Source organism: Lepidochelys kempii, chromosome 17 (genome assembly GCF_965140285.1).
Source record: "Lepidochelys kempii isolate rLepKem1 chromosome 17, rLepKem1.hap1, whole genome shotgun sequence".
In the NCBI taxonomy this organism is placed as follows: domain Eukaryota; kingdom Metazoa; phylum Chordata; order Testudines; family Cheloniidae; genus Lepidochelys; species Lepidochelys kempii.
The window spans coordinates 16,364,907-16,378,654 of record NC_136396.1 but is presented as its reverse complement, the minus strand read 5'-3'; the positions used below and the strand labels follow the sequence as shown (position 1 = coordinate 16,378,654).

The following is a 13,748-nucleotide window of genomic DNA, read 5'->3' as shown; positions in this document are numbered from 1 at the left end:
TCTTGCTATGGGTCTGTTCAGCACCCAGCCCAATTCACAGATTATAAAGCCAGAAGGGACCACTGTGATGATCCAGTGGGAGCGCCCCCTCCCCCCAGGGGCTGCAGAGATGTGCTGGCATCCAGCTGCTTTCGGGAGCAGCATGGGGCCACGGCATGCAGGCAGCCTGACTGAGCCCTGCTGCACCGCCAGCCGGGAGCCGCCTGTGGTAAGTGCCTCCTGGCCGGAGCCTGCACCTTGCACCACCTCCTCCACCCCTGCCCCAGATCAGAATCCCCCTCCTGCACCTAAACTTCCTCCCAGCCCCCCCCCGCACCAAACTGCCCCCCCCCCCAAGACTTGTGTATAGGGGCCCCACAAAATCTAATAGCCGTGGACCCATAGGAGAGTTAATCCGGCCCTGCTGACCAGCATGTGTTACATGTCCCCCTTTGTGCCCAATCCACTGAGGAGGTGAGTGTCTTACAGTGCTCCTCTGCTGACCCTGGCTCTTTAGCTCACTCCTTTTCGCTCTGGAGATCCTTGGATCAACCTTGGTGCCAGCCACGTTGATGCAACTGCATCTGCAAAAGTAGTGGGTAAGGTATACATTTGTCTTGTCTTGTTTTTTGTTTTTGTTTTTTTGTTTCAGGTGAATATGGCACTGACGGGGAAGCCCTCCAATGGGTCCCCCAATAACTCCAGATCGGACCAATGGAATACAGTTTTTCATCAGAAAAATGAAATCATCACCAGTTTAGTTTCTGCCTTAGATTCAATGGTGAGTGAGGCTGCTTGCCAAGGTGGTTTTTGGGGGTGGGGAGGCGGTTACACACTCATAAGGGATTGTTCATGGTTCAGGATAACATTGAAGGATAGGTTCTGAAATCAGATGATACCCATTAGAGCCCTCTCCAATGGGCCACAGGGACCCAAATATGAAATCCAATAATTTATCTAAACAAAGGGGGCATATTCATTTCAAGTGATGATTAACAATGATATTGCAGCAACCTGAGAGGGTTTGACAGCTCCTGAAATCACAGGAGAGACTCCGGCTCTGAAAGCTTCGCGAGGCCATTCTGCCACCCAGAAGCTCACTTTACATTAGGTTAATTGGGTTGAATAAGAGCTGGATTTAGATGGGAAGGATATTGAGTTCATCAAATTGTACTCTGCTGCAGTAAAGCCAATCGAGCTGTTTGAGCTGTGAAATGAAAATCACATGCCCATCCTGACAGTCAGAGGGGCCAGAAAGTCAGCTCCAGTTAATTTTGCGATGTGTGGTGTTTTCCTATTAATATTTATGTTGGTACCAACTGAATTTATTTTTCTTGATGTTTTACCACTGTTGTTATGAGCTTTTACACAACAAGGAAATGATAACAATGGCTTTATCTCCGAGAACAAAGAAAATAACTCTCGGGAGAAATCTTGCACAAGTCAGTCTTGCTTACATAAACAAGATAACTGGTTAAGTTTCTCAGACTAGAGCTAATCTTATTTTTAACTGAAAAGTGTGTGTATTTACTCACATGTGTAGTAAAATGTGATGAATTAAATATCCCTCCCACGTAACTCCAACTATAGTTAACTTTTATATAAATATGATTGTGTGTGTATGTGTGTGTGTGTGTTTCCCTCCGGAAAATGCTAAATATCCACCTCAAGGCCCCATTAAGATGCAGGTACCCGAAAACCAAGGCCCTCAAAATCACTAGTCACTTTGGAAGCGCTTAGCCATTTATATATATTACACAAAAAACTATGCCTCCTTGTGCATATGCATTAGGCTATCGTCTTTAATTACATGATCACGTACGTGCAAGCATTGCACAAGTAACGTTAATTCTGGCGTTTCCTAACTTTTGAATGCTTGGCTTTGGAATCTTAATAATATTGTTTTAACATAAGCTTTTGAGTGCAATTCTATATATGTTTCATATACAAATTTAAAAAAGAACTTGGAGTTAATTATTATTTGAATTCTTTGTTCATACATATCCATCCCACTCATTATTCACTGTTTTTTCCTTGACTGTTGTTTAGTTTAGTTGATTGAATGAATTAATGTACCTCTTGCTGTTTTCATGGAAGGGATTTTTTTTTTTCCAATTAAGCTTTTTCTAGTTTACGGATGGTAAATCATTATCCTACTCTCTTCATGTCTTCCCCCAAAAAGGAATTGTTTCCCATTACTTGGGGTCCATCCACTTTCTTCTGAGAACCAAGTCCAGAGGTGATGTAGAAGGCAATACATGTTGCACATGGATAAGTGGCTGTCTTGGGGCTTGTCTACACTGGCACTTCGCAGTGCGGCAACTTTCTTGCTCATGGGGGTGAAAAAACACCCCCCCCCCTTGAGCGCGGCAAGTTTCAGCGCTGTAATGTGCCAGCATAAACAGTGCACCAGTGCTGGAAGCTACGCCCCTCGTGGAGGTGGTTTTTTGGGAACTACACAAGCCGCGGCGGTGCTTTAACGTTGCCAGTGAAGACATGCCCTAAGTGTACAAGACTCTTGTTGAGTCTCAGAGTATTTAAGCTTGCATAGTTGCATGCTGAGGAGCCGGAAGAAGGTGTTAATTACATTGGGCTTTAGCTTCCTTCTAATGACAGGTTTCAGAGTAACAGCCGTGTTAGTCTGTATTCGCAAAAAGAAAAGGAGGACTTGTGGCACCTTAGAGACGAACCAATTTATTTGAGCATAAGCTTTCATGAGCTACAGCTCACTTCATCGGATGCATACTGTGGAAACTGCAGAAGACATTATATACACAGAGACCATGAAACAATACCTCCTCCCACCCCACTCTCCTGCTGGTAATAGCCCATCCAAAGTGATCACTCTGTTTACAATCTGCATGATAATCAAGGTGGGCCATTTCCAGCACAAATCCAGGTTTTCTCACCCCCTCACCCCATACACACACAAACTCACTCTCCTGCTGGTAATAGCTCATCCAAACTGACCACTCTCCTTACAATGTGTATGATAATCAAGGTGGGCCATTTCCAGCATAAATCCAAGTTTAACCAGAATGTCGGGGGGGGGGGGGGGGGAAGGGGTAGGAAAAATCAAGGGGAAATAGGCTACCTTGCATAATGACTTAGCCACTCCCAGTCTCTATTTAAGCCTAAATTAATAGTATCCAATTTGCAAATGAATTCCAATTCAGCAGTTTCTCGCTGGAGTCTGAATTTGAAGTTTTTTTGTTGTAAGATAGCGACCTTCATGTCTGTAATTGCGTGACCAGAGAGATTGAAGTGTTCTCCGACTGGTTTATGAATGTTATAATTCTTGTATTCTTAATTGTAAAGAGAGTGGTCACTTTGGATTACCAGCAGGAGAGTGAGCTTGTGTGCAGGGGGCGGAGGGTGAGAGAACCTGGATTTGTGCTGGAAATGGCCCAACTTGATTATCATACACATTGTAAGGAGAGTGATCACTTTGGATGGGCTATTACCAGCAGGAGAGTGGGGTGGGAGGAGGTATTGTTTCATGGTCTCTGTGTATATAATGTCTTCTGCAGTTTCCACAGTATGCATCCGATGAAGTGAGCTGTAGCTCATGAAAGCTTATGCTCAAATAAATTGGTTCGTCTCTAAGGTGCCACAAGTCCTCCTTTTCTTTTAGCTTCCTTCTAGTTGCTTTTCCTGCTACATCCCTGTCTTCCAGCCACTTAGCATGTCAATTCTCCTGTCTTAAAAAATTCCCTAGCCTTGGGCCAAATTCAGAGATGGTGTGAAAGGAGGTTTAAGTGGGTGAGAGTCTCAGGGAGTCTAAATTTGTGTAGCATTAATGCTGAGGAGGAAGGAAGAATGGGTAACCCATTCATTATTTGTATTGCTGTAATGTCTACGGATGTCAGTCAAAGATCAAAGCCACGGTGCTAGGTGCTGTACAGAGGCTCAGTAAGAGTTTACAGTCTGTATTATGACAAGATGCAGGGTGGGGAGGGAAGGAGTAGGACGAGGCAACGATAAAGCAATCAAGTTATTGTACTATAAACAGGAGATCTTGGCTCACCATCTGACTAGCCATTGTCAGTGTCAGACGTAAGGCTCCCAAGACCAAAAGCAATCTCTAGAGGAAACTCCTTTGAGTTCAGTGAATATTTCACTGGATTGTGTTTTATCCCTTTAAACTTCCCTCTGAACTTGGTCCCTTAATCTCAAGACAAGGAGGATCTCTCTCCACAGTGGTGGGGCCTCTTAGCTTCTCATACTGGGTTTAGCCTTGATTGTAAAATATCAAAGATTTCTTCAAGGGTGTGGGGCTCACTTAGGAGATTGTGTGAAGGAGCATACGTGGTTTATAAATGGCACTAAATAGTCAGGAAAGCACCAGATATGTCCCCCATGCACATCTATAGTTTTTGTCGTTACTGGTAGGTGCATGCTCTGTGTCGTAAATTACCTGCCCCTCTTTGCTACGCAGCTCAAAGTGTCATGGAGATGAGCATGACCCCAGCATTCCACGGGGGTGTACAGTTCAGAGGAAGGCAAGCCAATCTGTGAAATTATTTGTACTGCCTTTTAGCAGGATTTTAAAACAATTTGTTCTAACAAATATTTCCATGTAACTGAACAGGGGCGGTCTAATAAACCGGGAAACCTGGAAGTGCTGTGTCTATTCCATTGGTATATTGCAACTGCCTTGCAATCGCATGTGCCATTTTAAATCTATTGTGGCCTGGGTTGTGATTTTTAAATTTATAATGAATGTCCTTCTGAAGCCCCTCTATTCAAGTCGCTTCAAAATCCAATAGAGAGAGGCTGGTGTTGGGGAAAGAACTTGGAACAGGAGGGTTCAATTTCTGGCCCTGACACAAAATATCCTGCATGACCTTGAGGAAGTCATTTAGTCTTTCTGTGTCCCAGTTCCCCTCACTGTCGAATGAGGATAATAAAATTTCGGTTCTGCCGCTCCTTGTCTATTTCAGTTGTAAGGTCTTTGGGGGCAGGGGCCATCTGTTGCTATGGATTTATGCAGCACCCAGCGCAATATGATTCTGCTCTCAAAGGGGGTTTCTAGATGCCACAAGAATACAGATAATTAATAACACTGGAAACATATTGTCAGGAACATCGGGTGGATAAGAGACCCTAATAGCCCATAATTTCTGTGTTGATTAAATACACAAGGAGAGGGTCTTGACTGATGAAGACTTTGACTGCTAGCCAGCAAATATTTTGTCATTGAAATAAAAGTTCTCTGCAATTTTTTTTTAATTAGAACCGATTTAAAAATGCTAATTATTTTTCACAGGAAATTTTAGCCAATGTTTTTTGTTTTGTTCTGGTCTTCAAGTGCTTGTTCACATCCATTCCAATAGGTGTGTGCGTGCCACATGTCGGAAGGTTTTCCCCTAGCGGTACCCTGGAGTGGCGCCCTCCCTAGATCCCCTCATTGGGGTATGTCTCGGTCTCAGGGGTTTAAATCCTGCCAACGCTGCGGGAAGCCTGTGCCCAAGGGCCTTAAGTGCCTGGGTGAGGGCCAGCAAACAGAGACGCGCTCCATTTGCAGGAGCGTTAGACCCAGGGCGAAGAGAGAGCGGGGCTATCGCCTCAAACTCCTTTTAGTAAAGGTGGCTCTTCACCCTCACTTGTCACCGGCAGCGGCACCAGCGACATCGGTGTGCAGTGCACAGGCTTTGGCGCGGGATGCCCCGGCACCGAAAAGACTCCTCCAGGGAGCGTCGACACCGCTCCCCGGCTCACAAAGTGGGTTCGAGCATGCGGTCCTGCTCGCAGTCCCTGGTGCCGGTCCCCCGTCAGGAAACGGCACAGGGATCCCAGCGGGGCGCATCCTCTGTCAGGGCACCCACAGCCTCGCCCTCGGATCCCTGCACTGTCGACTCCGGCCCTGCCAGGGGCTCCGTGGAGTCTGGTGCTCGTGGACTCCCTGACTGGGGAGGAGTTGGAGGCTGAGGTTGATCTCCCCTCCACGCCGGGTACCTCTGAGGCCACGTGGGACCTTAGAGCCATGGTGGCACAGTCCCCGGCCCTGCAGGTGCAACCACCGGCGCCGGTCCAGGTGCGGGTGCAAGGCCCAATGGCGCCGCCGCCACGCATTCAACTCTGGGGCAAGCCAACGATGCCACAGTGCCGTTCCCCGTCGCTGCGGTACTGTTCTCTGGCGCCGTCGGGCTCCACCCCCCATGCTCTGGCTCAGACTATTCTTCGCACTCCGACAATGAGTTGTTGACCTCCCGACATAGCTGGTACCGGTCTCGGTCCCGGCACCGCAGATTGCGGGACGTGCCCGGCACTGGTGGTATCCTGGCCCCCACAGTGTCAGGAGCCGGTACAGTGGCCCTTTTGGACTCCTTGGGCCTACCATCAGCTCCAGGGCAGGGCTCCAGGGCCGCATCCATGGTGTCCGCGCCCTGTGCTTCTCTTTCGCCCCCCACGTGACAAGGACCGTGGGTCTTCGCAAGCGGGTGCAACTCTCGAGCCAGCACCCTGTGTGGGACCAGCGCCACAGTCCCCCCCCGAACAGGGCAGACATACCCGAGCCAGCCTCCGGAGAGCCTGAGGGTCAGGAGGACCCAGTCCCACAGGCCGCCTCATCCTCTTTGCCGGATAAGGCGGTGGCTGGCACCTCCACCACCACACTCCCTGCGATGGACAATAGGGCGCACAAAGACCTTCTTAGGAGGGTGGCCCAAAACATACACCTCCGGGCTGAGGCGGTGCCAGAAGACTCAGACCCAATGGTGGACATTCTTGCCCCGGAGGGTCCTTCTAGGGTAGCCTTGCCCCTTATAAAGACCATACAAAACTCCACAAAGGGGTGGAAAGGTCAAAGGGGTGGAAAGGAGGTATTTTGTGTCGCAGAAGGGGTACGGACACCTTTTTAGGTGGAGCCTGGAACATTAGTGGTGGATGTGGTGAACCACAAAGAGCGGCAAGGTCAACCCCTGGGTCCTGCCCCAAAGTCATGGGAAGCTAAGAAGCTGGACATTTTTGGCTGTAAAGTCTACTCGACCAGGGGGCTCCAGCTTTGTGTTGCTAATCAGCAAGCAGTGCTGAGCCACTATGCTTTCAATTCCTGGAGCGCACTAGCCAAGTTCTAGGAATTTCTCCCATAACACTCACGCCTGGACTTCATGGCGCTTCTTGAGGATGCCAAGGTGGTGTCAAGGACCTCCCTCCAGGCCGCCTCAGCCTCAACTGACCCTGCAGCTTGGACCATGGCCACAGCAATCGCCATGAGACAGAGTGCCTGGTTACAGGTTTCGGGCATACCCCCGGAGGTCCAGAACACCATTCAGGACCTGCCCTTTGACTGTGTGGGCTTGTTTGCCAAGAACATGGACTCCCGCTTGCACAGTCTGAGGGACTCGAGAGTGAGATTGACACTCCCGTACCCCAGAGGAAGCCCTTCAAACCCCAGCCCTCCTCCTTCTTCTACTCCAGACCCCAAAGGCAGGACTCAGCCAGGAGAAGGGGCAGGAATAATAGGAGGCGCCAAGCAGTCCTCCTCAGGCCAAGGCCAGGGCTCGTCCAAACAGCCGCCGGGGCCGAAACCTAACTTTTGAAGGTGCGCCCAAGGATTGAGCACCAGGACTCAATCTGGATCCTTACCCTCCCTTTGTGAACCAGCTATTCCACTTCTACCGTGCTTGGTCCCAGATCACAACAGATCGCTGAGTTCTGAGCACAATAGGGGTGGGCTATTCTATCCAGTTCTGTTCCCTCCCGCCTTCCCATCCACCTTCCCCGTCCCTCTTCATGAGCAACTCCTTCTCCAGGAGGTGCAGTCGCTCCTTGCTCTGGGGACGATAGAGGAGGTTCTTCAGGACTTCAGGGGCAAGGGATTTTACTCCAGATATTTCCTTATCCCCAAGGCCAAGGGAGGACTGTGACCTATTCTGGATCTGCGAGACCTCAATGCATTCATCAATAAAGCCAGGTTTCACATGGTCTCCCTAGCCTCTCTCATTCCTTCCCTGGATCTGGGGGACTGGTGCGCCGCCTTCAACATGCAGGATGTTTACTTCCATATCTCCATTATCCCAGCCCACAGACCATTTCTTGGCTTTGTGGCCAGCGGCTGGTGATCCCATTTGGGCTCTTGACGGCCCCCAGATTGTTCACAAAGTGTATGGCAGTCGTGGCAGCCTTCCTCTGTACCTGGACGACTGGCTCATCAAGGCCCAGTTGCAAACACAAGTGGAGGTGCATGTGGCCCTAGCCCACACCACGTTCCTCAGGCTGGATGTGCCAGGGGTTCTGCTCCTTTCTGAACCACAGCCCGGGCTTCACCACAGACGCTTTTCACCTCACGCGTCCGCCGGGACAGGGCTTCGTTGATCCTCACGACGCCGGTGTGGTTTGCCATGCTGTTACGCCTGTCGGTCAACAAACCAGTAACCCTTCCCTTATGCTCAGACCTCATCGCTCAGGGCCACAGCAAGCTCCAGCAGCCCAACCTGGAGTCCCTCCACCTCACGGTGTGGAAACTCCCATGGTTGAACCCATTGGAGCTCCAGTGTTTTGGACTCTGTGAGAGAAGTTTTCCTGGGAAGTAGGAAACCTTCCACCCGAGCCACGTACCTGGCAAAGTAGAAGTGGTTTTCTATGTGGTCCCTGCAGAAGAGTTTCCTACTGCAGCAAGCGCCAATTCCCCTCGTTTTGGACAACATACTGGACCTGAAGCAAGAAGGGCTGGCAATATCCTCTATAAAAGTGCACCTGAGCTCCATCTTGGCCTTCCACCAGGGGCAGCGGGTAGCTCAGTCTTCGGAAACCCTATGGTGGGCTGATTCCGCAAGGGCTTGGACAGACTTTTCCCCCATGTGTGGCAAGAAGGAACTGAGCAGGCGGTGGGTCGGCAGTGTCCTATATACACTGCCATGAGGGCGCCACTCAAGGGGGCTCCACTGCCGACCCGATGGGTGCTGCTAGGGGAACACCTTCCGATGATGATTGTGTGTGTGGTGCACGCATGCACGCACCTGTTGGAATGGACATGAGCAACACATCTCGAAGAACGAGAGTTATGAGAGGCAGGTAACCATTGTGGGGTTTTATGTTTTTTTATTTTAATTCCCACGGACATTCTTGGTGTTTTTTTTTTTTTTTAAAAAAAAAAAATGGTGGTTTAGTTAAAATTTAAAAAAAAAAAAAAAAAAAAAAAGTCCAAACTGAAAATTGTTGCCAAAACAATGTGTTTCTGGTGGTTTGCTGAAAAAACAAAGTTTTAGACTAAAATTAAAATGTTTGTTTTGATTGAAAAGTCATTTTGCACCAAAAAAAATGTTGCATGGAAAGAGTGACTTCCGGCTCCACTTACAATGTGTCTATGGAATGCAGATAACTCCGTAAATACACATTAAATTGACAGATGACCATGTGAAAACATGAGATGCTTCTACATTTTCCTTCTTCTAACCCAACTGCTTTTCCCACCTCCCCAGTGTTCCGCACTTTCCAAACTAAACGCCGAGGTAGCCTGCATTGCAGTTCACGATGAAAGTACCTATGTGGTTGGGACAGAGAAGGGGAGAATCTTTATGAACACAAGGAAAGAACTGCAAATGGATTTTCACAAGTTCTGCAGTAAGTACCCTCCTGGTCCGGGTTAGAATCCAAGTCCACGCTTGGTAACGAAGAGTTCATTTCACGTGATGCTGAGGTGAATGTGGAATGCTAGTGGTAAATTCAAATGATGTGTTTGGTTTCCTTGCTACTTTATTGTGCCACATTTATTTTCCATGTGGCAAGGCCACAGATGGATGGCTTGGGCCCCTTTTCTGTAGCCCGCAGAGGCTGACGCTGCTGTTGGTCAAGGCTTTCCTTTCTCCATTGGTGGCTGTAGCGTGAGACTGTAACTTGTTGTAACTCCCTGTGAGATTGATTCTGTTTTACACAATTGCTTCTTTGTGCCATGCTGGCTGTGTAAAGAACCCTTAAAATGGATCCAGATTACATTTACTCTCTTTGAGGCCCGTTTACACTGCCATAAAGGGCCCTTAGTGTAAAGGAAAATTAGGCCCAGGGTGTTTATTGGTTAGGGGCACTGGCAAAACACTTACCTTGCGTGGCATGAGAACAAATGTTTGTTCTCTTCCCTTTCGATCCCCACCATGACCCTATGCAAACAGGCCTGCGGAGTGGTGAGGTCCCCGGCAGTCGCTCTTGGGCATGCTGTCTTGGTCCCCATCCCAGAGGCTGAGCAAGACACTAGCATCGGCAAGGGGAAACCTGCAGGCAAACGGAGAACCAGGCAAAGAGAGTGGGAGATAAGTGTTACGCCATCTTCCTCTGTCTGTGTTATCTGTGCCAAGGCCCAGCATGTCCTTATAAATCACCCTAGTAACTGAAGAGTTGACATGGACACTGTGGAAGCAGGTGACCCCTCCCAGGCCTGAACCAGCAGACCCAGCCACAACCATCCCCTGCTCCCAGGAGGTCACTAAAGACTCAAATATGTTCCACAGACCTCTCTAGCAGGGTGTAGGTAGCGCTCCTGACGTGTTGTAATTCAGCGCCCGTGGAACTGGTTTCAGGATTGTAAGAAAGACCTTTTTCCTTTCTGTTTGTTTGACACCATGGTAAAATAGAGCTAATCTCACTTTGGGTCCAGAGGTTAAAGAAATGGCAGTCCACTCCAGGCCTGCTCAGTGTAAGGGTTATACCCAAATGTCTCTTCCCAAGTGATCAAGGTCACCATAACACTGAGGTCTGGCTGAGATGGAACTACAGTATATAGGGTGGCCTGAGGTTTCCTGTAAGCTTCTTGCCTTGTCTCCATATGTTTCAAGAGCCGCACTCACGTGGTGCAAGGACCTTAGGGAAAGGCTCTATCCTCAGGACCAGCAAAAGGCATCCTTCTTTGAATGCTGTAAGGTTTGGGGCTAGACTGTGGCTGTTAAATTGCATGTATAGCCCTGGTCTTGGAAAGCCAGCACACAGGCAAAACAGTTGGTGGCAAGCCCATTTCAAGAATGACTAGGAATAGCTTGCAGTGAGCCTGGCTACTTGAATTCATAACTCTGCTAGACACTGAGAATCATGGTCTCAACAGAGACACTGGTTTCATGGCTCATTACAACAATTTGTAACCTCCTAATCCTCCTTTGTCCTCTGATTGCAAAGGTGTTAATTGCCCACTTCATTTGAATTGGTTTCTTGCAACATGTGTTAACCCCTTATGTGTAACATTCTGTTCCCCGTTTTGTTTAGCTGTGACACTCTGGTTACCTTTCCCAGACCTAAAGAAGAGCTCTGTGATTCTAAAGCTTTTCTTCCGCCACCAGAAGGTAGACCAGGACTCCAGTAAGAGAGATTACCTCACCGTCCTTGTCTTTAAGAATAGTTTTGTCTGAAGCTACATGAGCTAGGAGAATTTCTGGGCTAGATGCTGTATGTATCACAAAGCAAGTCTGCGCTTTTCATTCAGACAAAGCAGGATTGAGGACATCACATCCCCCACGCTTGCACTGAAGGTGAGCTCACTGAATCAGAGAATTGTTCTCCTTTCCTTCTTTCTACTCCATGCCAATGCAAGTGAAGAGAGAACCTGGATGTAAATGACAGCCCTAAAGATCTACCCGAATTGGACCAGTGAATTCAGCAAACCAAACTCCCTGTTTGCTATCACAAGTTGGAGGGGGGAAAATATTAAGATTTCACAGCTTGATGCTCAGCAGCTGCTTTCTCAGAATCTTATAAGGCAAAGAAATTTGCAATTGGGAACCTTGAAAGCTACAGTATGGTGGTCACAATCTGCTGATGGTAACTTTGATCCGTCAGATGCGACCTTCAGGAGGTGTGTGCTCGTCTTCTGGTGCATGCATGGACTCACTCCTGTGGACAAGCGAGAACAGCATTATGCTCTATTACTATTGTCTTCTTCCTACCAGAATTTTCTTTGTCACTAGTCACATCCCATCAGTGCCAGGTCAGTGGCCATGTCTTAAATCTGAGAGGAAAATTTCTTTTTCTCCGAGATTGCAAGTCCACTGATCCGGATCCATCCTCGGTTTCAGTTTTTGGGTGTTGGCTGCTCCAATTGGAAGAATTGGACATCATGCTTTTAGTTGCGTGCCTGGTTTATTACGTTAGCGTTCCACAGTTAATGTTATGACCAGTGCTTTGGCTTTCGGAGGACTCTGGCAAACAGGAAGTTGGCAGGCCAGTAGCAAAGGGCAGCTCGTGACTGATTGCTCTGTACGCCTCTGCACACTGCAGGGAAGGGCCCCAACCTATCCGTGCCAGATCAGTGGATTTACAGTCTCTTAAAAAATAAATGCCAGAGAGAAGATGAAATTGCAATGCCCTGCTGGGCAGTGTAAGTAAAGGAGCAAGGTCAGTGCTTTCCTTTCTCAAGCCAGAGGAGTGCAAGCATATTGCAGGGGACAGTTTGCCAGCTGATCAACTCCCCACATCCTGCCCTCTTTCTCCGGCCATTTCCTGCAGGGGCCTTTTTCAAAACATGGCTACTCTGTCCTTTACCTGTAGGTGAAATGCTGCTGTAGATGATGCAAAGGGCAAGGATTGTAGAGGGAAGTAGGGTGACCAGACAGCAAGTGCGAAAAATCAGGGGTGGGGGGTAATAGGAGCCTGTGTAAGAAAAAGACCCCAAAATCAGGACTGTCCCTATAAAACTGGGACATTGAGAGGGAAGGCAATTTAAAAGAATGTACTGGTGGCCAGCGTCCGCTGCTAGGATGAAAGGCCTATGGAAAGGAACCCTAAATCTCCTTTCTCTGAGCCCATGATCGCCGTGGCGAAGGATGTCTTTGGCACACAAGCCAGTGCTTTACTCTCCCTTTCCCATCTCCTCGCAAGAGCAAGGGAAAACGCCTGGCGGGAAGAGTTCCTGTTGTTTGTGTCTCCTAGGGCAGCCTTACAAGGTAAATAATTGTAAGAGAACAGGCCGCTGTGGAGGCGTCTCTCTGTATGACGCACACCTCGTTAGTCAGCGAGACCAGCCCTCCCGGTTGCCGCTCGGGTGGTTTGAGGGCGCTCGTTAGAGAGCCGGTCACCCTTCCTCTCCCACAGCTGGGAGAAGATGCCACCACCCACCCTGAATGGTCCAACCCAAGACTGAGACCAGCCATTCCCTCCTGGCTTTCGGTGGCTCAAGGCACAGCCCCATCCTCCTGTTGCCTATCTCCAGGTCCCATGATGCTGCTAGTCTCAGTTGCACTACTTCTGATGCACCCAAAGGCTGATGCTGCCGGGTCCTGCCCTGACGCGATGCTCTGCTCCTTGTGCGATCTTGAGTGTTGAGGCAAGGGAAGGGGCTTGAAACGTGAGGAAATCAGTTCCTACCATCAGCACACAGCTGCTGAACTCAAGCCACTTGTCCCTCTGCTGCTGGATTTTTGAAGTAGGACATATCCTGCCTGGGTCTGGAACGAGTGTCTGTGCTGCATCACGGGTAATGATGGTTCCAGAGGGAGATAGGAAGTCAGACACAATAGGAGAGCAAATTTTTTTGCACATGCTGGCTGTACTAAATACTAAAGTCTCGTGTAATAGAAATTAGGTGGCAAAAATAAACTCTGTGTGTGTGTGTGCCTGGTGTTGATGGAAACCATATTTGTGCTTAATCCACTGGAGAAATTGCTCAAGAACAGTTCATGCTCGTGAAAATATTAGCCTTATAAAGCTGCCAGGGTCAGCGTCTGCTTGGATTATTCACTGCATCTGTGCTGGCTGTACCAGCAAAGCGTGCCTGGGGTGTAATCTAACTTGTGCACTTGGCTTTGTGGAAGATTTCTCCCTTCCTCTCTTGGTATTCTCTCTTTCTG

General features: G+C 48.7%; 1 protein-coding gene across 11 annotated transcripts in view; it reads left to right on the top strand.

The window, feature by feature from the left end:
* The window catches only part of GTF2IRD1 (GTF2I repeat domain containing 1), a 173,269-nt gene that overhangs the window by 68,236 nt on the left and 91,285 nt on the right, over positions 1–13,748 (top strand). For 9 of the 11 annotated variants that reach the window (XR_013634796.1, XM_073315874.1, XM_073315870.1 and 6 more), the window contains 2 exons: positions 632–760; positions 9,405–9,546. Coding sequence is in view for 8 of the 11 variants with exons in the window: in XM_078849280.1 (XP_078705406.1) it covers positions 632–760; positions 9,405–9,546 (271 nt within the window). In the remaining 3 variants the exon portion in view is untranslated. Of the gene's footprint in view, positions 1–631; positions 761–9,404; positions 9,547–11,335; positions 11,436–13,748 lie in introns of those variants that run through there. The other 2 variants (XM_073315872.1, XM_073315873.1) reach the window with 2 other exon arrangements.